Below are 19,118 nucleotides of genomic sequence, written 5' to 3'. Positions count from 1 at the left end.
TAGTATTTTGATACGCTCGGTCCTTCTGCTACCTAAACATGCTAATATTCTTCCTCGGTTGATCAAATAGGTAAGAATAATTTCAACAAAACTCTCGAGTGCTTTAAGAAAGATTTCCATTAAAACGTAAAGTAAGTACAAGAAAACTAGGTCAAAGTATGTTGCGTACGGAAGAAATAAGGCAAAATGGTGCTACCACAAGACTTGGCGAACCCAATGCATACTCTAGTGATATCTATCGTATGATCATGCATTGTACATAAATTTGGCTTTTAACTCACGAAACTTCGACCCATCTCAAATTTTCATGGCTTTCTCTCATTTCAAGCAAGGTTTGAACACAATTTACAAATGGTGTGTTTGAGCCGTTACAAATGGTATCAAAGTCAGACATCGAGCGATGTGCCAGCGAGGAGGTTGTTCCCTGAAAGGAGGTAGACACGAGGCGGTGTGTCAGTAAGGACGCTGGGCCCCGAAGGAGGTGGATTTGATGGGGGTCCCACATCGATTGGAGAAAGGAACGAGTGCTAGTGAGGACGCTGACTCTGAAGAGGAGTGGATTGTGATATCCCACATTGGTTGGGGAGGAGAATGAAACACCCTTTAAAGTCTTGAGGGGAAGCTCGAAAGGAAAAGCCCAAAGAGGACAATATCTGCTAGTGGTATGCTTGGGCCGTTATAATTTATCTAGATTTAACCAGTTGAGCGCATAGTATACTTAAATTGGAAATTTGACGACTTTTATATAAAATCATGAGTCGAACGCATACTTCCTATGTTTCAATCTAGCTCATTAGTAGGTGGATCCAAGTCAGGTCATTGTCTCGAGTTCGTTTGTCAACAGTCATGACATTCTTTCCTAGTAACGAGTCTATGTTAGCATTCGGGGATTGTCGAATCAGTTTAATCTCTCCTAATGAAGCTTTTAGTAACTAGACGTCGTGGTAGGTTTAAGATATTTTAACTGTTCTTTACCTACTATATCTATTTATGTTTAACATGAATTTCAAACCCGTATGTAAGACTCGCTCTTGGATAAATACGGTTTATGTGACTTGAACTAGCACCAAACTCGACAATCTGAAATACTCATGTTCTCAATTTAACACGCAGCACAATCATCGGGGATTCCGCAGGATGTAGTAGACATGTGGGCTACATGCTCTCCGATCTTAGCATCAAACCACTATAGTACTACGTGAAGCTAGAGTCATCATAAATTCTAATCATCAATTCCTAACCTACCCATCTTTTATGCATGCATTCACGATTATTATAATTTAAACTATATAATTCTTGAATATCGTCATTTATGATAATATACATTTAATTTCTAAATAATTATTGAAATCTACCGTTTTAAAAACTTTATCAAATAAAGAGATATGAGCATAGCCCGATCGAATTCACTTCTAACTAGTTAAATAAATAGACGGAGTTGTTCTAATATGAACCAAGACATCAATCATACAATATAAACTTCAAAGAATAAGCGAATAAAATGTTGTTCAAATTATCACAAGATATTGCAATTATAATATTTATTTAATGTATTTTAAGACTTATTTAATTATGACATAAAATATAGTCTAATTATAGTAATAAAATATGAAAATTAAGTTTTAATTTTGAGGCTATATAAAGTCAGGTAGGTTGAAGACTCGAACAATTTAGTAAAAAAGGCATTTTTACTTTTTCATTTAGTCTGCGCTAAGTTTATTTGCAATTATAAGTAGTTTAGATTGATCATTAGCAGTGATTTGAATTTCAAACAAGTATTATTACATTTAAATATTCGATCAACAAGATAATATGAATCTTACTTTTGTGTAATGATTCTTTACCATTTGATACAAGAACTTTTCCTTAGATGATGTGTGTCTGAGCGGCGACCTTGCTCATGACCGGTGGGGTTACTATCATTTATGATATTCATTTTTGTGGATCTTGAATTGGTAATTGATTCCCAAGTAAATGTAAAAGACTAGGCTCGGTTTGACCTAAGTACCAGGGCCTCTTGCCCAGTCTGGAGTATGCTCAACAAGCTTGTCCTTGTTGGATGATGAAAGTCCCACTTGTCACAATCGCACTTTTAATGGCAGCGAACTTGCGATTGTGCGGCACTCACTTTCCAACGACAAGTGAGCTAAGCCAATTCGTTCTTCCGTCACCTACGGCCAAGCGACGTATGCTTTAGAAAGCGAGGGCAGAGAGAGATTTTTGAAAGAGACGTTATATAAGCAAGCAAGAGAGAAATACACAACGGCTTACAATATATAACCTTGGGTAGGGGGATTTGACTAGTTGTCAACTTCTCCCTACCCAAGGTTATATATTGTCCGCTAATTTAGGGAATGGTCAGGTGATTAAGAAATACTATCTTCATTGTTATAAGGTCTTTTGCAGAAGCTCAAAGCAAAGCCAGGAGAGCTTTTGCTCAAAAGGGACAATATCATAACATTATGTAGAGTTATGTTCTTCTAACTAACATGGTATCAGAGCCATGCCCTAAACTTAACCATGCCAATATTGGTAAATGTCGAACAAAATACTAAGAATCCAAAAGAAAAAGGAGTCGAGTCTCGATTAAAGGGAGAGGTTAATGATGAAAGTCCCACCTCGACTAATTTAGGGAAGAGTTGTGTTCTTGTAACGGTTCTGAGTTTGCTTAGCCTCCACCCATTGGGCTTAATCCGATCAAACGTGAGCCATACACACAGCCAAGGATCATTTTTTCAAAAACCCTTCATTTGTTATTATACCGCTTGAAAGAGCGTCTCATCCAACTCAAATTTTGTTCTATTACTTCATTTCCCGCCTCTTTTGTTCGTCTAACCTCGATCCCCAGGCATGGAACCCAACAGGGCTTTGCTGGATTTTCAAAATCCGATCCAAGATGCCATCTCCACAATCCAATTCGCTCCCCGTTCGAACAATCTCCTTATTTCTTCCTGGGATTCTGTTAGTCTTCCTTTTGGTGTTCCAAATTCTTTCAACGTTTCTGCCATTTCTTTTCGTTCACTATGAATGAAGTTCTAGGTTTTCGTTTTTTTTGGACAGAGTCTTCGTTTGTACGATGTGGATAATTCTGCACTCAGGCTTGAAGCTCCCTCCGAAGCTGCACTGCTTGACTGCTGCTTCCAGGACGAGTCACTGGCTTTGAGCGCTGGTTCTGATGGCTTAATAAGAAGGTTTGGGGTTCGAATTTAATAATAAATCCTCTGGGTTAATGTTATGAAATGAAATATCATGGTACAGATTAAGATATTTGGATCTAGCAATTATCTCGATTTGTTCCATTGTTCTTCTTTCAATTCATCATACTTGGAGAAATTGTTTGTCTATGGCTGTAACTATTAAGGTATTGAAATGATTTCCACAAAGTTGGGAAGGAAATTGTCTCTTTCAACCCCCTTCCACCAAATAGGAAAAGTCTCTGAAGTAAAACATGAGGATTATTTAGATGTTAATGATGGAGTTAAATTCTGTCCTGGTTTTTGCTGTGAAATAGTAAATGCAGTAGTTTGTTTGTTCTTCTTTTAATCTCATTCTGTTCTAGATAGTCAATTTTTTTGTCGGTTGATTTCTTAAGAGGATTATTAAAAGAACTACTTCAATTATGCATGAAAACCCCTCTTATTCTAGGTGAAGCCCCACGACAGTCATAAGAATACATGAATTTAAAAGGTACATATTGTAGTCAAGATAGGAATGATTCTGAGTTTTTAGATTCATTAAGTCTCTTGGATGAATAGTTTCCGTATCGAACTTGAATGGTTTCCCCTGATGTTCGATACCTCGAATCACATGTCGTTATAGTTTGGTATCAGAGCTAGACACCGAGTGGTGTGCCAACGAGAATGCTGGGCCCTAAGGGGTTGGATGGAGGGGGGAATGAAACATTTTTTAGAAGGGTGTGGACACTTCTCCCTAACAGATGCGTCTTAAAACTTCGAGGCGAAGCCGTTGAAGGGAAAACCCAAAGAAGACAATATCTGCTAGAGGTGGGCTTGGACTATTACAAATAGTATCAGAGCCAGTCACTGAACGGTGTGAGACACTGGTCGGAGTAGGGCTACACTTTCTCCATAGTAGACGCGTTTTAAAACTGTGAGGTTGATGACGATACATAACGGGCGAAAGCAGACAATATCTGCTAGCGGTGGGATTGGGTTGTTACAAATGGTATCAGAATCAGACACTGAGTGGTGTTCTAGCGAGGACGTTGGGCCCCCAAGAGGGATGGATTGTGAGATCCCACATCGGGTGGAGAGGAGAACGAAACATTCCTTATAAGGGTGTGGAAACCTCTCCTTAACTGACGTGTTTTAAAACCTTGAGAGGAAGTTCTTGAAGAGAAAGTCCAAAGAGAGCAATATTTGCTAGCGGTAGGCTTGGGCTGTTATGTACTTCTTGTCATCTTTTTAACTTTAATGGTTGGGCTGTGTGGCATAATGATTGACTCATTATTGGTTTGAATTTGAGAATAAGTTCTATTTGATCTTGGTTGAGCTAGTTGATCACTTATTTTCTTATCATTCTCCCTTTCTTCGAGAAGATTCGTCTTCGAATCTACAAGATCTCCTAGCAAAATAACTTTTTAGTCATCATCTGAATCTTGTTAAGCAAGTTTGAAAGAATCTTCTCTTCGAAACTCAAATGTGTAATTTCTTTGTAAAGGACTCCTCCCCTTTCGACATTGATCCAAAATTTCACAATTTATCATCCCATGTGTCTTGAACGAACCACCCAAAACACTTGGAAGAAAGCGTTTCTGGGATTACAAATCCCACTCAATGAGTTTTTCTCACATCCACTCTTTTCTTGTTCATAATGGAAGAAATGTCTTGGATAAGCCCATTTGTAATATTGTATCCGTAGTTTTTTTATGAGAAACAAAAAACGAATATAAACAAATGTATTGTATTATGAGTCTAACAAAAACAGACAAATTACAAGTATTTTAGTCTGTTACTTTATCTTGCAATGGTTTCTAAAAACGTTATTATAAATTTTTCCTTGGTTCTTTTCTTTACCTTTCTAGGTCTGTTTTATGCTAGCGGCATTGAGTCATGGTTGGATATTTTGACCATAGGTTGCTAATGGCTTTCATTAAAACTTTACAGGTATGACTTGCAATCAGGAATTTCTGAAACCATTGGAAAACATGATGATATTGCAACCAATATCAGATATTCGGATCAAACATGTGAGCTACTTTACCTCATGACATAATTTACGCGATTCATACACATATCAGTTACTTTTTGATAAATTATTTAAAATGGTGGGAACTATAAGTTTTCCTTTTAGTATGCTTGTTAATAACTGGCTAATATTTTCCTTTTGAACTTGATGAACCGTGATTCTCATTGAGCCCTGTTCACTCAAGAATTGGCCAACTCTATGTCCATTGCAGTATTTCGTTAGCTATTATTGACCCTTTGTCACATTGGTTTTGAAAAGATAGAATTTACTCCCTTTATTTTTGTAGGCCAAATAGTAACAGCGGGTTTGGATGGAAAGATACTGTTGTGGGACACGCGTAGAGAAAAATGTGTGTCATTTGTGAGAAACAGGGGTTCAGATGTGGTGTCCATGTCTATCTCTGGATTTAATTTAATTGTGGCTTCTGGAATATGTGTATATTCACTGGACTTACGTAACATACAAAAACCAGTTCAACTCACAGATTCTTGTATGAAAGTTCCAGTAGCTTGTGTAAGCTCTGTTCCTTATACTGAAGGTTGGTTGACATATTATGCAGTTTCTTCCAGATAACTTGTAGCTAATATTCTGATTGTTGAAGGACGCCTATAAATCATCAGGACAACTTTTGCTTGAATTGTGTTCACTTCTAAATACTTTCTTTGCAGGATTTGCGATTGGCTCAGTAGATGGACGTGTAGCTTTGGAGATTGCTTGTCTGGACCAAGCAGATGACATCAGGTTTTTGCTTTCCCTACCCTTGGATATGGATGCTAATTACTTAAATCATATATTGAACTAGGTCGAGTTAGTATATTGCTTAAATGCTCTATCATATCTGTAACGGTTCATGCCCACCACTAGCAGATATTGTCATCTTTGGACTTTTCCTTTCAGACTTCCATTTAAGGTTTTTAAAATGCGTCTGTTAGGGAGAGGTTTTCACACTCTTATAAGGGGTGTTTCGTTCTCCTCCCCAACCGATGTGAGATCTCACATTATCCTTCTAGGTACTACAGTCAATAATCTGTTGTTGGGTTCAGTTGCTTTTAGTCCATTATGGGAACACAAAAAACTTAGAACTTGTTTGGAGGTATTTTTACTGGGAATTGTTTACAAAAGACTGCTTAGCGACTTTGAAGACCTATTTGAAGTGTTGTCACCGATTTCCATTCACTGAGAACAATTTGCGTGTACTAATTGATGGTTATTATCTCTACGAATGATGTACACCTTCCTTTCTTGTGCCTTAAGCATAGAAAATCTAAAGTTAAGTGTGCTTGGTTTAATCTTATATTGGGTAATCTTTTGTGAAATTTACGAGGAAGCAGGTGACTTATGGTAGCATATTGATAGGACCCATGTGAAAATAGTCTTCAATCTAACAAGTAGCTTTAGACAAGTAAGGCGACATAGTCGATCGTAGGGAAATGCTAGAGCCGTCATGTGTTGAATTTAGATTCTGGATCTTAAGCTTAGGGTACTTTAGATTAAGACAAGTAAAGTGATGTAGTCAAGTTGCTGGAGAATACTAGAATCGTCAAGGGTCAAACTTAGATTCCAAATCATAGGGCGTTCTCCATCCAGTTACACTTAAAGGCTTAATTAAGGATAAAGAGACATGTGAAAAGATTCATTTTCTGCCACGTTCCATCTTCCTAGAGTTTTTCAAGTGCTAAAGAAAGATATTCATGATATTCTTGAATCATTATTTGGCCTTGTCCAATAACTCCTGGGATGCATTATTCTTACACAGTATTTCCTTTATATTTTTGAAACAGATATATTTTCTGGTGTCACCCAAAGTCAAAGGGTAGAAGAAAGCATTTGGAGTCGGTGAATGATATTGTGTTTAATCCAATGTATGCATTATAGTTTCACCCAAAGTCAACATATTTTGTCACATTATGCTAATTTTGTATGTTGCATTTAGACATCATGGTGCCTTTGCAACGGGTGACAATGCAGGCTTTGTTAGCGTATGGGATTTCCAAAGCAAGAGAAGAATACTCGAGGTATGAGATTCTTTTTGTAATACTCTAAGCCCAATACTAGCATATATTGCTCTCTTTGAGCTTTTCCTTTAGACTTTAAAACGCGTCTGCTACCTTATAAATAGTGTTTCGTTCTCTTCTCCAATCAATATGGGACTCTCACACTTCGCATTGTCCTCTAAAATTTATGTGACTAGGGTCGACTATGTTTGACAATTCGTTCATTTGATTTTAGTTGCCTAGATTTCCAAATAGCGTGGCATCGTTGTCGTACAACTGCGGAGGTCAACTTTTGGCTGTTGCTTCAAGTTGTACGTATCAAGAAGCTAAAGAAAGGTTCATTTTCTATTCATAATGTTTCTTGTCTTAAGCATTGCTTTATGTTTGGAGTTGATTTGGTGTTGTCATATATTATGTTTATGCAACAGAGAAGATGCTCCTCAAGTGTTCATACATGTAATGGAGGAGTTCAATCCCAAATCTTTCTCTGCCTCTTCCACTGGATAGCTTCACCTTTCCTAACATGCCTTGCTTCCCACTAAAGGTAATAAATTATTAGTTTTTATGCCAAATTTATAGATGGAATATCGTTAATAAACATACCTCTAAGTTTTATACCTTACCTAAAAAACACCTCAAAAGTTTTAAAAGTTTCAACCGTACCTTAAATATTCAAAATATATATTTTTTTTAAATCTTTATCGTTAGTTTTGGATGGGAATCGGTTATAACTTGTTTCAAAAATATCTTTTTAACATTTTTTTTTTAAATTTCATTAATTTTCTTAAACTTTTTTTTAATAAAAAAAGTACCTTTAATTTTTTTTAAATTAAAAAAATAACTTTACTACGTTTCAAAGATACCCATTAACTTTAAAAAGTAGCATTAATATCTTTAATCTCGCAAGAAAAAAACTAACTTGAAAACAAATTATCTATTTGAGTAGTCAAATTTATTATATTCATGTTTAGAAATGTTTATGAATGAAAACTTTCTCATTTTTATTAAAAAAAAAAAGAAAAAAAAGAAAGAAATTGGAAAAGTTCCAGAAATCAAGGAATGAAATGAGGGAGTTACGAGGGTATTAGTCAGGTTGAAATAGATGAATGTAATACTGAAAGCCTTCGGCGATAATTAATTTCTCCATTTTTCCTTTGAAGTTCGAAAGGGTCGAATTTCAAAATGATGTAGAAGAGAAAAATAATTTGAAAAATCTCATGAATTTAAAAAAAAATATATAAAAAAAAATAGTGAGAAATTTAAAATGAGTTGATTCCACACAAGTTCGTAATCAAATCCATGTTAGACGAACATGATTCTCTATAATAGTATGATATTGTCTACTTTGAGTATAAGCTCTCATGCCTTTGCTTTCGACTTATCCAAAAGGTCTCATACTATAGAGAGAGTATTCCATGATTATAAACCCATGATCATTCCTTCAATTAGCCAATGTGGAATTTTCATCATCCAACACCTTCCCTCGAATAAAGTATGTCTCCCCTTAATTGAGGCTCGACTCCTTTTTCTTTTGGAGTCTTAGTCATTTTTTACTATGTCTTCGAGGAGGCTCAACTCTTTTTCTTCTGGAGTCTTAGTCTTGGTCTTTTGGAGGCTTGACTATGAATATGCCTTCAAGTAGTCAATTTCACTAATAAGATATGAAGACTTACTTCCCATTTGGAATTGCACAAAAAAGACTATTTATCTCAAAGAGGTCTACGAAACTCAGAGGAGATTCGGGTTGGAATTGGAGTTTCAACGGATCGTCCAAAAACGGTAATTATGTAGTTTTTTGCCTACTTTGAACGTGAACATTTATTTGTGTGTTTGGAAATAAGTTACAAGAAAAACACCTTCGTATAGATGGATTAAAATCTATAACTTGGGGAATAAATCAAGTTGATTCGTTTTTTTTTATGAAAAATAATGAAAATGTAAAGAAAGATCGAAAACTGGAAATTCGTAGGTGAAGAAGTTCTACTGATCGGAAGGAGGTAAAGTCAAGCTCTTTGAAGAAGAACTAACCTTTCTTTAGAGTAGAGGAAAGACTAAGAAGTAAAAACCGATTACGAACTTTTACAGTTATATGGGGATAGAATAAATTAGCTTGAAGTTGCTTTCCTTAGGGAAAAACCTCTTACGAACTTTTACAGTTATATGGGATAAACTGGAGGAAGCTACGTGTCGCATAGAGGGGAGATGTATTCGTCTGGAAATGGTTGAGACACATGTCGAGCGACACAATGACTAATGATTGACACGTGTCAAGCATGGAGTGCAGAAGCGTGTACGGTATCTAGCGGTGACACGTGTCGCGGATTAACCCGACCCTATCAATAACCAACCCAAGATTCGTGCATGAATCGACAACCCAACATCTGAATTGAAAACGTAGATTGACTTGAACCGCACAAACTGACACACGTGTGAGTTCCTTTTTTACTCATTCAACTGTTTTTCGTCTTGATATCGATACTGACCTTAATTTCACTTGAACCAAGACCTATCAATAAATTTTCAAGAAATTTGAAGCCTCTAACACGTGAAAAAACAAGCTCGAAAAGACACGCTTCATCCTGATAATTAACCACATGAACTTTAGGCAAGTAATACTTGTAGGGATCGCTAGGACGATCTAGCATGCGAGCATTCCTTATCTTAGGAAGTTAGAAAAATGCATGTTTAAGACTTCTGAAGGACAATTTCAGATGAGAACGCATTGTATGTATGTCATGAAAAATTATCGTTATGCCCCTAGAAGGAGAATTTCGGTATGCATGTTGTTTTTATATTTACATTGAGCTAGAAATAAAATATGCATAATTAGAAAACGAGTTGGGCAATATGGACGAGTAAGCTATGCAAGATGCTAGTACCAAAAGACTTACGATGAGATTTCTGATAAATGTTGTTCTGTATACTTTCTGCTATGTTAGAAGGGAGGATGGACTAATGTGATCGATGCTTCGAGAGATTGATGGATGTTATCTCCCTATCGAGCTCGTTTGATTGCATGAATGTTTTAGTTTATGTGTTCAATGCTACAGGTGACTTATAGAAATATTTCCTTAATAAGCATGCCTGAATGAATGGATCATGTTTCTCGTGTTTTAGATGATCGATGAAATTTCTCCCTAACCAAGCATGCATGAGAGAACCAAGTTAAGAATAGGGCGATAGAGCTAGAGTTATTTTCACATTAACCGATGTCAGTACGTTTTCAGTAGACCGAGCACCCTAGGATCATGAGCGTTGAACAGACGTCTAGACCTAAATGTACCTAGAGGACTAGTTTAGCTCCAAAGGGCTAATCTCGTATAACCTGAAAATGCGAGATGAGATCTAAGCCGCCTAAAAGTCCTAAGAACCCAGTAAATCTCCACACCACCCAAGAAAAATTGTCAGAACTTATGAGACCGTTAGCAGTGTGAACCAATGAATTTGAGTAGCCAGTAATTTATGTAACTGCTAGTCTGTAGAATGAAACCCACCTTTAGCGGGGATGACAGACTACATTAGTAGACAACACAAGGAACTACTACTGTGTAGAATAAAACCCACCTTGAGAGGGGACGAGAGACTACATAAGTAGATAACACAAGGAACTACATAAGTAGATAACGCAAGGAACTAATACTGTGTAGAATATAACTACCTTGAGAGGACGAGAGACTACATAAGTAGATAACACGAGGAATCAGGAGAATTCTTGAACTGGGTTCAAACTTCTTGGAACCCAATGAAAAATTTGTGGTTACTTACTAGGTTAAAGATGCAATGAGAGCTTACAAGTTGGTTGCTTGCTGAATGTTTTTTTTATACTCGTCTCTTTCCCCATTTTTTTTTTTTCAGGTGATCACAAGTTACCGATTGAGGTGGAGGACTGCTTGGGAGCTGTACTATCACATAGAGGTGTCGACTCGGGGCGTCAGTTTAATTTGTATTTTATGGGTTGTCATTTGTAACATTTTGTATCCCGCTCACATTCACTATTTGTAAATAACTTAAACAATACCTATTTTGAATTATTTTTGTATTGGATTTTAGATTTTGACTACTTATTAATTCGTTCGAAGTTTTATTGTGTTTTTGCTTTCATTTATTTACTGTTGTATTGTTTTTAGTCATGGTACGAGATTTGAAATCTCGAAAAATCAAATTGTGACAACGAGAGAGAAGAAATCGAAGAGGTAGATAATCTATAGAATGTAGATACGTTGTTTTTATTTACATGTAAATGATAAAAAAAAATTATAAACATCACGAGTATTGTAATGAGAAGGATCATTGCCACAATGATCTTCTGATCTCGGTTTTTAGGAACGGATCATTAACATATGAGTTAAGTGATCAATGTTTTTATTGACCAAGCCAGACAATCTTAAACTATGACAGGTTATTTGTGTGTGTTTAAAACCTGTCTAGTAAGAGGAGGTTTTCACATCCTTATAAAAAATACTTTGTTTCTCTTTCACATCCTTATAAGACAAGACGTAGCACAGGATTGACACGATTACTCCAATATTTGTGTGTTTTATTGCTTTAGCATTAATGTTTTTTTTGTTTTTTTTTGTTTTTTTGTTTTGTTTTGTTTTATTATTATGTAACTCTTTCTTTATTTATGGTAACCAACAACAAAACAATTATACTTTTCTAATAAAATTTTATATTTTTATTAAAAATTTGACGGTGATTGGACCGCTTGTTACTCGACCAAGCAAAAATTTCTGGAAGAGAGTTTAAAGAGGGTCGAAGTTTAAGGAAAAAAGACCATAAAAAATCAATCCTGAACTCGAGAACAAAGGGGATAGATTGAATACTGAAACCGTTTTAAAGAAATAGCTTGATTGAAAATCTGACCTTTAGCAACGACAGGAGTCTTTCTTAGTGCAATACTTGAAACAACCCTTAGAGCGTGCGAGCGCCTAGCTACTAAAGTTGCGAGGTTGAAAGGTCCGAAGGACTAAACTTCATAAGTGTAAAATGTTTATCGGGGCAGAAGTGCTCGATAGCTGAAGTTTTCTTGTTGTGGTTGCATCGAAACATAGAAATGTTGACTAATACGTTTAATCAAAGAGCTACTGAAGGAACCTATGATTTAATATTTCGTATTAATTTAATAGTTTAATGGTTTGATAAAACACGTGTCAGTGAAGGAAGGAAGGAAGAGTACGTGTCTTGGCCAATGAGAATCGAGCAACTGACATCATTTTAATTTCATATTATTTATTTATTTAATGTTAAATGTAATTTAATTTGTAATGTGATAATTATATTTATTTGATTTTGCGATTTACAATTTCGTTGGCCGCCATTGATATCGTCTCTTGTTTCTTCTACTAAGCACATAATCCCGAATCTCTCTCTCTCCGCTTACTTCCCATTGAAAACTTTCTTCCCTTCTCAAAAATGGTGCGATTTTTCGCCGCTTTTCACCTTATTTTCCTCATCGGATTCATGTCGTCTGGATCTGAATCTCTTCGATTCGACTTGCAGTCCGGCCACACCAAGTGTATCTCTGAGGACATTAAGCACAACGCCATGTCCGTCGGTAAGTATCACGTTGTTAATCCCGATGAAGGCCAGCCTTTGACTGATGATCGCAAGCTCATTGTTCGGGTATTTTCCTTTTTTTTTTTCTTTTTTTTTTCTTTTTTTTTTTTGGGAGGATCTCTTGATTTTTTTTGTTTTTTCGGGGGGTTTTGGTCGATTTGTGATGCTTGATTTAGGGTTTTGGAATCTGTAGGTGACTTCGGCTACTGGAAATACCTACCATTACTCCGATAAGGTGGAATCGGGGCAATTCGCTTTCGTTGCTGCGGAGGCGGGTGATTTCATGACCTGCTTTTGGGCTCCCGATCACCAGCCTCAGGTCACATTGTCCGTGGATTTCGATTGGAGGACGGGTGTGGCTGCCAAGGATTGGTCCAATGTCGCTAAGAAAGGCTCTGTCGATGTAAGTTTTCGCATCTCTATGACAAATATTGATTGAACTTCGTTCTGTTCGATTGCTTGATTGTTTACGAGGATTTTGATTGGCGCGTTTACCCGAATTTTGAATTCTTTGTTAAGGTCTTTTCTCCGGATCCGAGGAATTTACCATTCTTTGCTTGTATTAGTTGTATCTCCTACCTTTAGGCACTCCTTTTAATTGAACGACCTAAAGTTCCTTTCAAGTTGCAAACTCCAGCCATCGTTGACTGCGTTCAGCCTCAGAGTTTTTGTTATCTTTCTAATTATATTTCCAGAAAGTGATCGAATTATGTTTCTTTTGTGGAATTTGCATATATTCAAGAACAGTTGAAGCGCTGTAGTAGGGAATTCCAGCTATTCAAACTGTAGGAGCAATTGCACAATATAGACAATCACAGATCATCATTTAATGTGTGCTAGGATTCTCTAATTGTAGGAGCAAAAATAAAGCCAAAAGAGTCTCCCTTGTTCCGGTTCAGGTAATAAACTATAAGGAGTGAGCGCAGCAACGAGAACGATAGGGAGAGGGAGTAAGGAGTCAGGAGTGGGCTTCGCCCGTAGTCTAATATGCCAACAATCGTAGGCTAATGGTACAATAACCTCTTCAATTTCTTGCTATCTGTTACAATACCGAATCATTGGTTTCACTGAATTCCCTTCTTTAACTCGGTAAATAGAAAGGCGTTTGATCTGTCTCCTTCTTATTTTGATGTATATATTGCGAACCAACTTCTATTCCCTGACCTTAAACACGAGGTAAACAGGAGGGAGGATGATTTACTCATTCCATACTAGAAAGAATCGCAGGAAATCCTTTGATCAAACTCTTCTATTTCTCAATGATATCTCACGATCAAGACAATTGGCTAAATCCCATGAAACCATTTCAGAGAAGTTCATTGATACCTTCTTTTTATAAAGCAGTGTAGATCTGCTGTTTTTCATAAATTACAGTTAGAACCAAGCTTAGGACCTAGTAAGAAAATTACTTTCTTAGTTCTCCTCCCAAGAAAAATTGAAAATTTCTTTTCCCAAAAAAAATTATTTTTTCTCTATTAACATCTCTAATGAGGTGTGTCCCATTTAGAAGCAGGCCTGGATTTTAATTTCTCTCTGTTTTAAGATCGTCCTTTCTACCATCTTGTAAATCTAGTTGTCTCGTTCATAGCTTCTTTCATTTTGGTGTCTTTGGAACCCGAGACGGTAAAAGAGGTAGGGAATAGTTCATTGGAGATTAGAAACCTGTCCATCTAGGCACCGGTCTCTCCAACATAATGTTTGAGGCTTTATTTTCCACCCTTGGGATTGTTGACGCCTCGAAAAGAGGTTTGGGCTTAGCAACATTTGACCAGGATTGTGGTCATATCTAAATTTCCTCTCTTTGGTCCAAGAAAATCCACAATTCTCCTTCCCATGGATGCTTGTGATCTTACTATGAAGATTCTTTCTTTGATTTCCTTCGGTATCTCCGAGGTCATTTTGCTAACAAGATTTAGTTCGGGATGTCTTATCCTCCGCTTTCCAAGATAATAGGAAAGATCTTTAAATTAATATGATGGCTAAATTTTTTCTTTCCCTTTTTCCACTCAAGGTGTGCACTTTTTTCGCTAAATATAAAGCCACTTTTCTTCATAGTTTGAAAGAAGGCATATTTTGAAAGAAAAAGTTGTAGTAGAGAGCATGAGACATCCTCCCAAACAAAGTTTTCACTCGCCAAGTTTTCTCAGTATTCTTCCTTCTAATGCTGCCAGCAATCTCAGTTTCAGATTCTCTCTTAGGAATGAATGCTTCTCTGAACCAATTTTAACAGTTCACTTGAAAAGGACGTTCAGCACCATTATTGTTGCTATTAGAGTTCTACATTATTTAGAAGATTTATGGGTTGTGCCTATATTCACACGACATAAGTGGAGTTGGGTTCAAAATTCTTGAGTGAATAGTACCATACCAATCTAGAGACATGAGTTGTAACGGCCCAAGCTCACCGCTAGCAGATATTGTCCTCTTTGGGCTTTCCCTTTCGAGCTTTCCCTCAAGGTTTTTAAAACGCGTCTGCTAGGGAGAGGTTTCCACACCCTTATAAAGAATGCTTCGTTCTCCTCTCCAACCGATGTGGGAACTCACATTCCACCCCCTTCAGGGCTCAGTCTCCTCGCTGACACATTGTCCGATGTCTAACTCTGATACCATTTGTAACGGCCTAAGCCCACCGCTAGCAGATATTCTCCTCTTTGGGCTTTCCCTCAAGATTTTTAAAACGCGTCTGCTACGGAGAGGTTTCCACATCTTTATAAAGAATGCTTCGTTCTCTTCCCCAACCGATGCGGGATCTCACATGGGTCCTAAAAAGTGTCATCAAGCTTGCGGTCAAGACTTGACTATTTGAATGAATGTCTCCCACTATTGGTGCGAGTTCTTTTGTGGCATGACATCTGATTTGGTGTAGGAAATTTCTTTCCCCTCCTGTTCTAATTTGCTTATCTGTTAACTTTTTAAATTGGTCCATTCATACACCAACTCTAGTAATGTCTTATGTTGGTGAAGTACTCTGCTATTAGCGTCATTAGACCAAATAACACTTGGAAACAGAAAACAATCGATAGAAGTTCGAATTATGTTGGCTGAAGATTTGGTGAGGGTATTTCGATTCAACTAGGTAATAACAAATTCAGAAATCTTAATGCAGTACCCCACGTAGAAAATTACCATTTGAATTGGGTCGGGTGATTTTTTGGAGTTGTTGAATTGAATACCCTCACCAAAAATAAAGTGGGGAGGAACTGAATTATGATGGCCACCTAATTTCTTGACTTTTTCCATAATTTTGCTTCAACGACATCGAAATTGTGTCGAATCTCCGCAATTATCAAGTTTTGAACTCACTGGAACACAAACTCACTTGGGACTCGATGAATGCTGCTTGTTTTTTTTCAATTCTAATAAATGGCTGTGAGTTGTTTTCCCAATCTCATGTGGCTATGTCATTAACGATTCTCTTACAATGCCAGGCCATGGAATTAGAGCTTCAGAAGTTGTTTGACACAGCCAATTCTATTCAAGAAGAGATGAATTATCTCCGTGAAAGGTAAAATAGAATCATGCATTCTACTTCTTTGCCCCCACCCCATTCCCCCATTTAGGAATTGAGATTACTCGTTCTCACTTGTTCTCGACCGTGTTCAATACAAGTTTTTTCGCTGACCCCAGCCCCCGTTACTCATGGACGTCCTCGTTATTGGTCTGAAACCATGAACAATCTGTGATTGCAGGGAGGACGAGATGCAAGATCTGAACAGAAGTACAAACACAAAGATGGCATGGTTGAGTTTGCTTTCGCTCTTTGTTTGCTTATCAGTTGCAGGATTGCAACTATGGCACCTGAAGACCTTTTTCGAGAAAAAGAAGCTCATTTAAATTATTCAAACTCGTAAGTCTCTTCGCAATCATAACAGAATCCGCCTTCTTCAGTGTAGATTAATTAGTTATTGGTTTGCATTGTGAGATAAGATCAGCTTTCTATTTTTCGGTGTAAGAACACAATAGTCTCTCCTTAAATCAGCTTACAATCGAGTCTTTCACTGCCAGTAATTTTACAACTTTCAGTTTCTTTTCGTCTTGTATGAATTTTTGCTTATATTTTTTAAAGTGTACTTCAAAAAAGTCATAATTACCTTGAACTTTTTATCAAATTGCATTATAATGGCTACAATTTTAACCTTATGTTGCAATTTTTAGTTTAAAATAAATGATAGGAGATATATATAATACAAAATTGTTTAGAGCATAAAGAAAAACATCATTATTGTATAAATTTATAAGTTAATTAAGTTTTTTCATGCATTAATTTAATCTGATTGAGTGATCTCGTTGTTGCTAGTGTTTTCACTTTTGACAAGTTTGGTGTGTACTTGCGCACCATTAACACATGGAATACATTATGCACAACAATTTGGGTGGGTTGGCAATGTTCGTGTAATATCTATTTTTTTAAAAGGATAAAAGAATAAATAAATAATAATAAAAAATAAAAGAGGGCAAGTGAAACATTTGCGGACCGATACCATTAATTAATAATTAGGGAATATATAGCTAAGACAATTTTCTGAACTTACGACATACATTATGGGTTCACAATAATGTCTATGTCTTTTGGACGAACGAATGCTCCCATTGTATTTGTAGATATGATGAAGAGGGTATTCAGAAACTTCCTTGTCATGATCGTGATAGCAATCATCAACAACATCATGGTTTATTCTAGATCTAGTGATATGAATCCAACAACTGATCACGTGCATGTACCCGAAGGACCGATTACAAGAAGCAAGGTTAAGAAGATTCAAGAGGCCTATACATTGCATCTTCAAAAGCTAGCTAGTGTACCGGTTGACTTTTGAGCCCAAAAATCTTTATAGCATTAAGCATATCAAATCAAGAAGATAATGGAGTGGCTGATATTGGAAAGTAATTAGAAGACTTGCCTTTGGTAGTTGAATTACCAATTAAGGAAATTATTAATGCCTTATTTGATTCATTTTATATTTAATCGCATTTATTAATAGTTTGTATGAATTGCCTTATATTCTTCAATTTATATTTAATAGCATTTATTATGGTTGGTGGCTGAACTTTATTTTGTTAGGATTATCTTCTGGACCTATTTAAAGGCATGTAATATTCATGTTTGGGGGAATTTTGGTTGAATACAGAAAAAAACCTTTGTGTTTTCTTAATACCCTGTTGGTGTTATTCTTTTTCAAATCTTGCTTTAGGTTTGATGTTTAAACCGATTCATTGAATTAGTTTTGATCAAGCTAATTCTGAGTGAATTGTCTTGGTATCTAAGAGTGACCATCATAGATTCCAAGTTCGATCTAAGAGTCATTCATCTTCTAACCAGCTCTTGGTTGGAATCAATCCGTTAAGTTAGCTTTCTCTGTGAGCGTTTTGCAAGGATTCTAGAAGGACCTCTAGCTTTGCAAATTCCAGCATTGTTGGCGCTTATCATTATGGGTTCACAATAATGTCTATGTCTTTTGGACGAACGAATGCACCCATTGTATTTGTAGATATGATGAAGAGGGTATTCAGAAACTTCCTTGTCATGATCGTGATAGCAATCATCAACAACATCATGGTTTATTCTAGATCTAGTAAAGAACATGAAGGTCATTTAAGGAGAGTACTGACCACGCTGAGAGCGGAACTTTTGAAATGCGAGTTTTGGCTTCAAAAATTTGCTTTCTTAAGCTACGTGGTGTCAATAAAAGGAATAGTAGTGGATCCAACCAAGGTTGAGGTAGTGATGGAATGACCTTGTTCGACTACAACAACTAAGATACAAAGTTTTTTGGGACTAATAGGTTACTACCATCGTTTTATAAAGGATTTTTCCAAGATTGCAGCCGCCCTGACTCAACTAACCAAAAAAGAACAACTGTTCATATGGAACCGAGCTTGTGAGACAAGTTTCTTAGAACTAAAAAAGAGATTGGTGACGGCATCAGTGCTCACTATGCTCGATGACGTCGAAAACTATGTAGTCTACAATCATGTATTAGGGAAGGGACTAGGCTGCGTATTGATGCAAAATAGGAGGATGGTTGCCTAAGCCTCCCGATAGTTAAACGAATATGAGAACTACTCAACTCACAATCTGAAGTTGGTAGTGGCAGTTTTTTGCCTTGAAGATTTGGAGACACTGTTTTTACATATAAAAGATCCACATCTACATAGATAACAAGAGCCTTAAATACCTGTTCATGCAAAAGGAGCTTAACATGAGGCAGAAGTTTGATCGGCGATATTTTCGTAGATTCTTAACAAAAACTTGTGTTTTTTATGTCTTTCGATTCAACATAACGAGATCTACAACTTTGTAGAAGTAAGTGGATAGTTTCAAGACCTAGAGCACAAGTTAAAAGGTGAGCAACTGAACGG

The 19,118-nt window shown here is 36.6% G+C and overlaps 2 protein-coding genes across 2 annotated transcripts; both read left to right on the top strand.

The window, feature by feature from the left end:
* Nucleotides 1-2,721: 2,721 nt before the first annotated feature.
* On the top strand, nt 2,722-11,262 carry LOC111798249 (Transducin/WD40 repeat-like superfamily protein). Its single transcript, XM_023681279.2, has 10 exons — nt 2,722-2,961; nt 3,061-3,191; nt 5,127-5,209; nt 5,495-5,746; nt 5,877-5,949; nt 6,990-7,070; nt 7,142-7,223; nt 7,438-7,538; nt 7,631-7,746; nt 11,058-11,262. Exons 1-9 carry the CDS (start codon nt 2,851-2,853, stop codon nt 7,707-7,709), a joined length of 993 nt encoding a protein of 330 aa, XP_023537047.2. The 5' UTR covers nt 2,722-2,850; the 3' UTR covers nt 7,710-7,746; nt 11,058-11,262.
* A 1,260-nt stretch (nt 11,263-12,522) lies between these two features.
* LOC111797976 (transmembrane emp24 domain-containing protein p24delta9) lies at nt 12,523-16,893 on the top strand. Its single transcript, XM_023680899.2, has 4 exons — nt 12,523-12,824; nt 12,952-13,161; nt 16,187-16,263; nt 16,448-16,893. Exons 1-4 carry the CDS (start codon nt 12,615-12,617, stop codon nt 16,590-16,592), a joined length of 642 nt encoding a protein of 213 aa, XP_023536667.2. The 5' UTR covers nt 12,523-12,614; the 3' UTR covers nt 16,593-16,893.
* Nucleotides 16,894-19,118: the final 2,225 nt, after the last annotated feature.

The sequence above is a fragment of the Cucurbita pepo genome, chromosome 7 (genome assembly GCF_057944985.1).
Source record: "Cucurbita pepo subsp. pepo isolate OVF chromosome 7, ASM5794498v1, whole genome shotgun sequence".
Taxonomy (NCBI): Eukaryota; Viridiplantae; Streptophyta; class Magnoliopsida; order Cucurbitales; family Cucurbitaceae; genus Cucurbita; species Cucurbita pepo.
The sequence above is the reverse complement of the archived record's forward strand: the minus strand, read 5'-3'. Positions and strand labels throughout refer to the sequence as shown.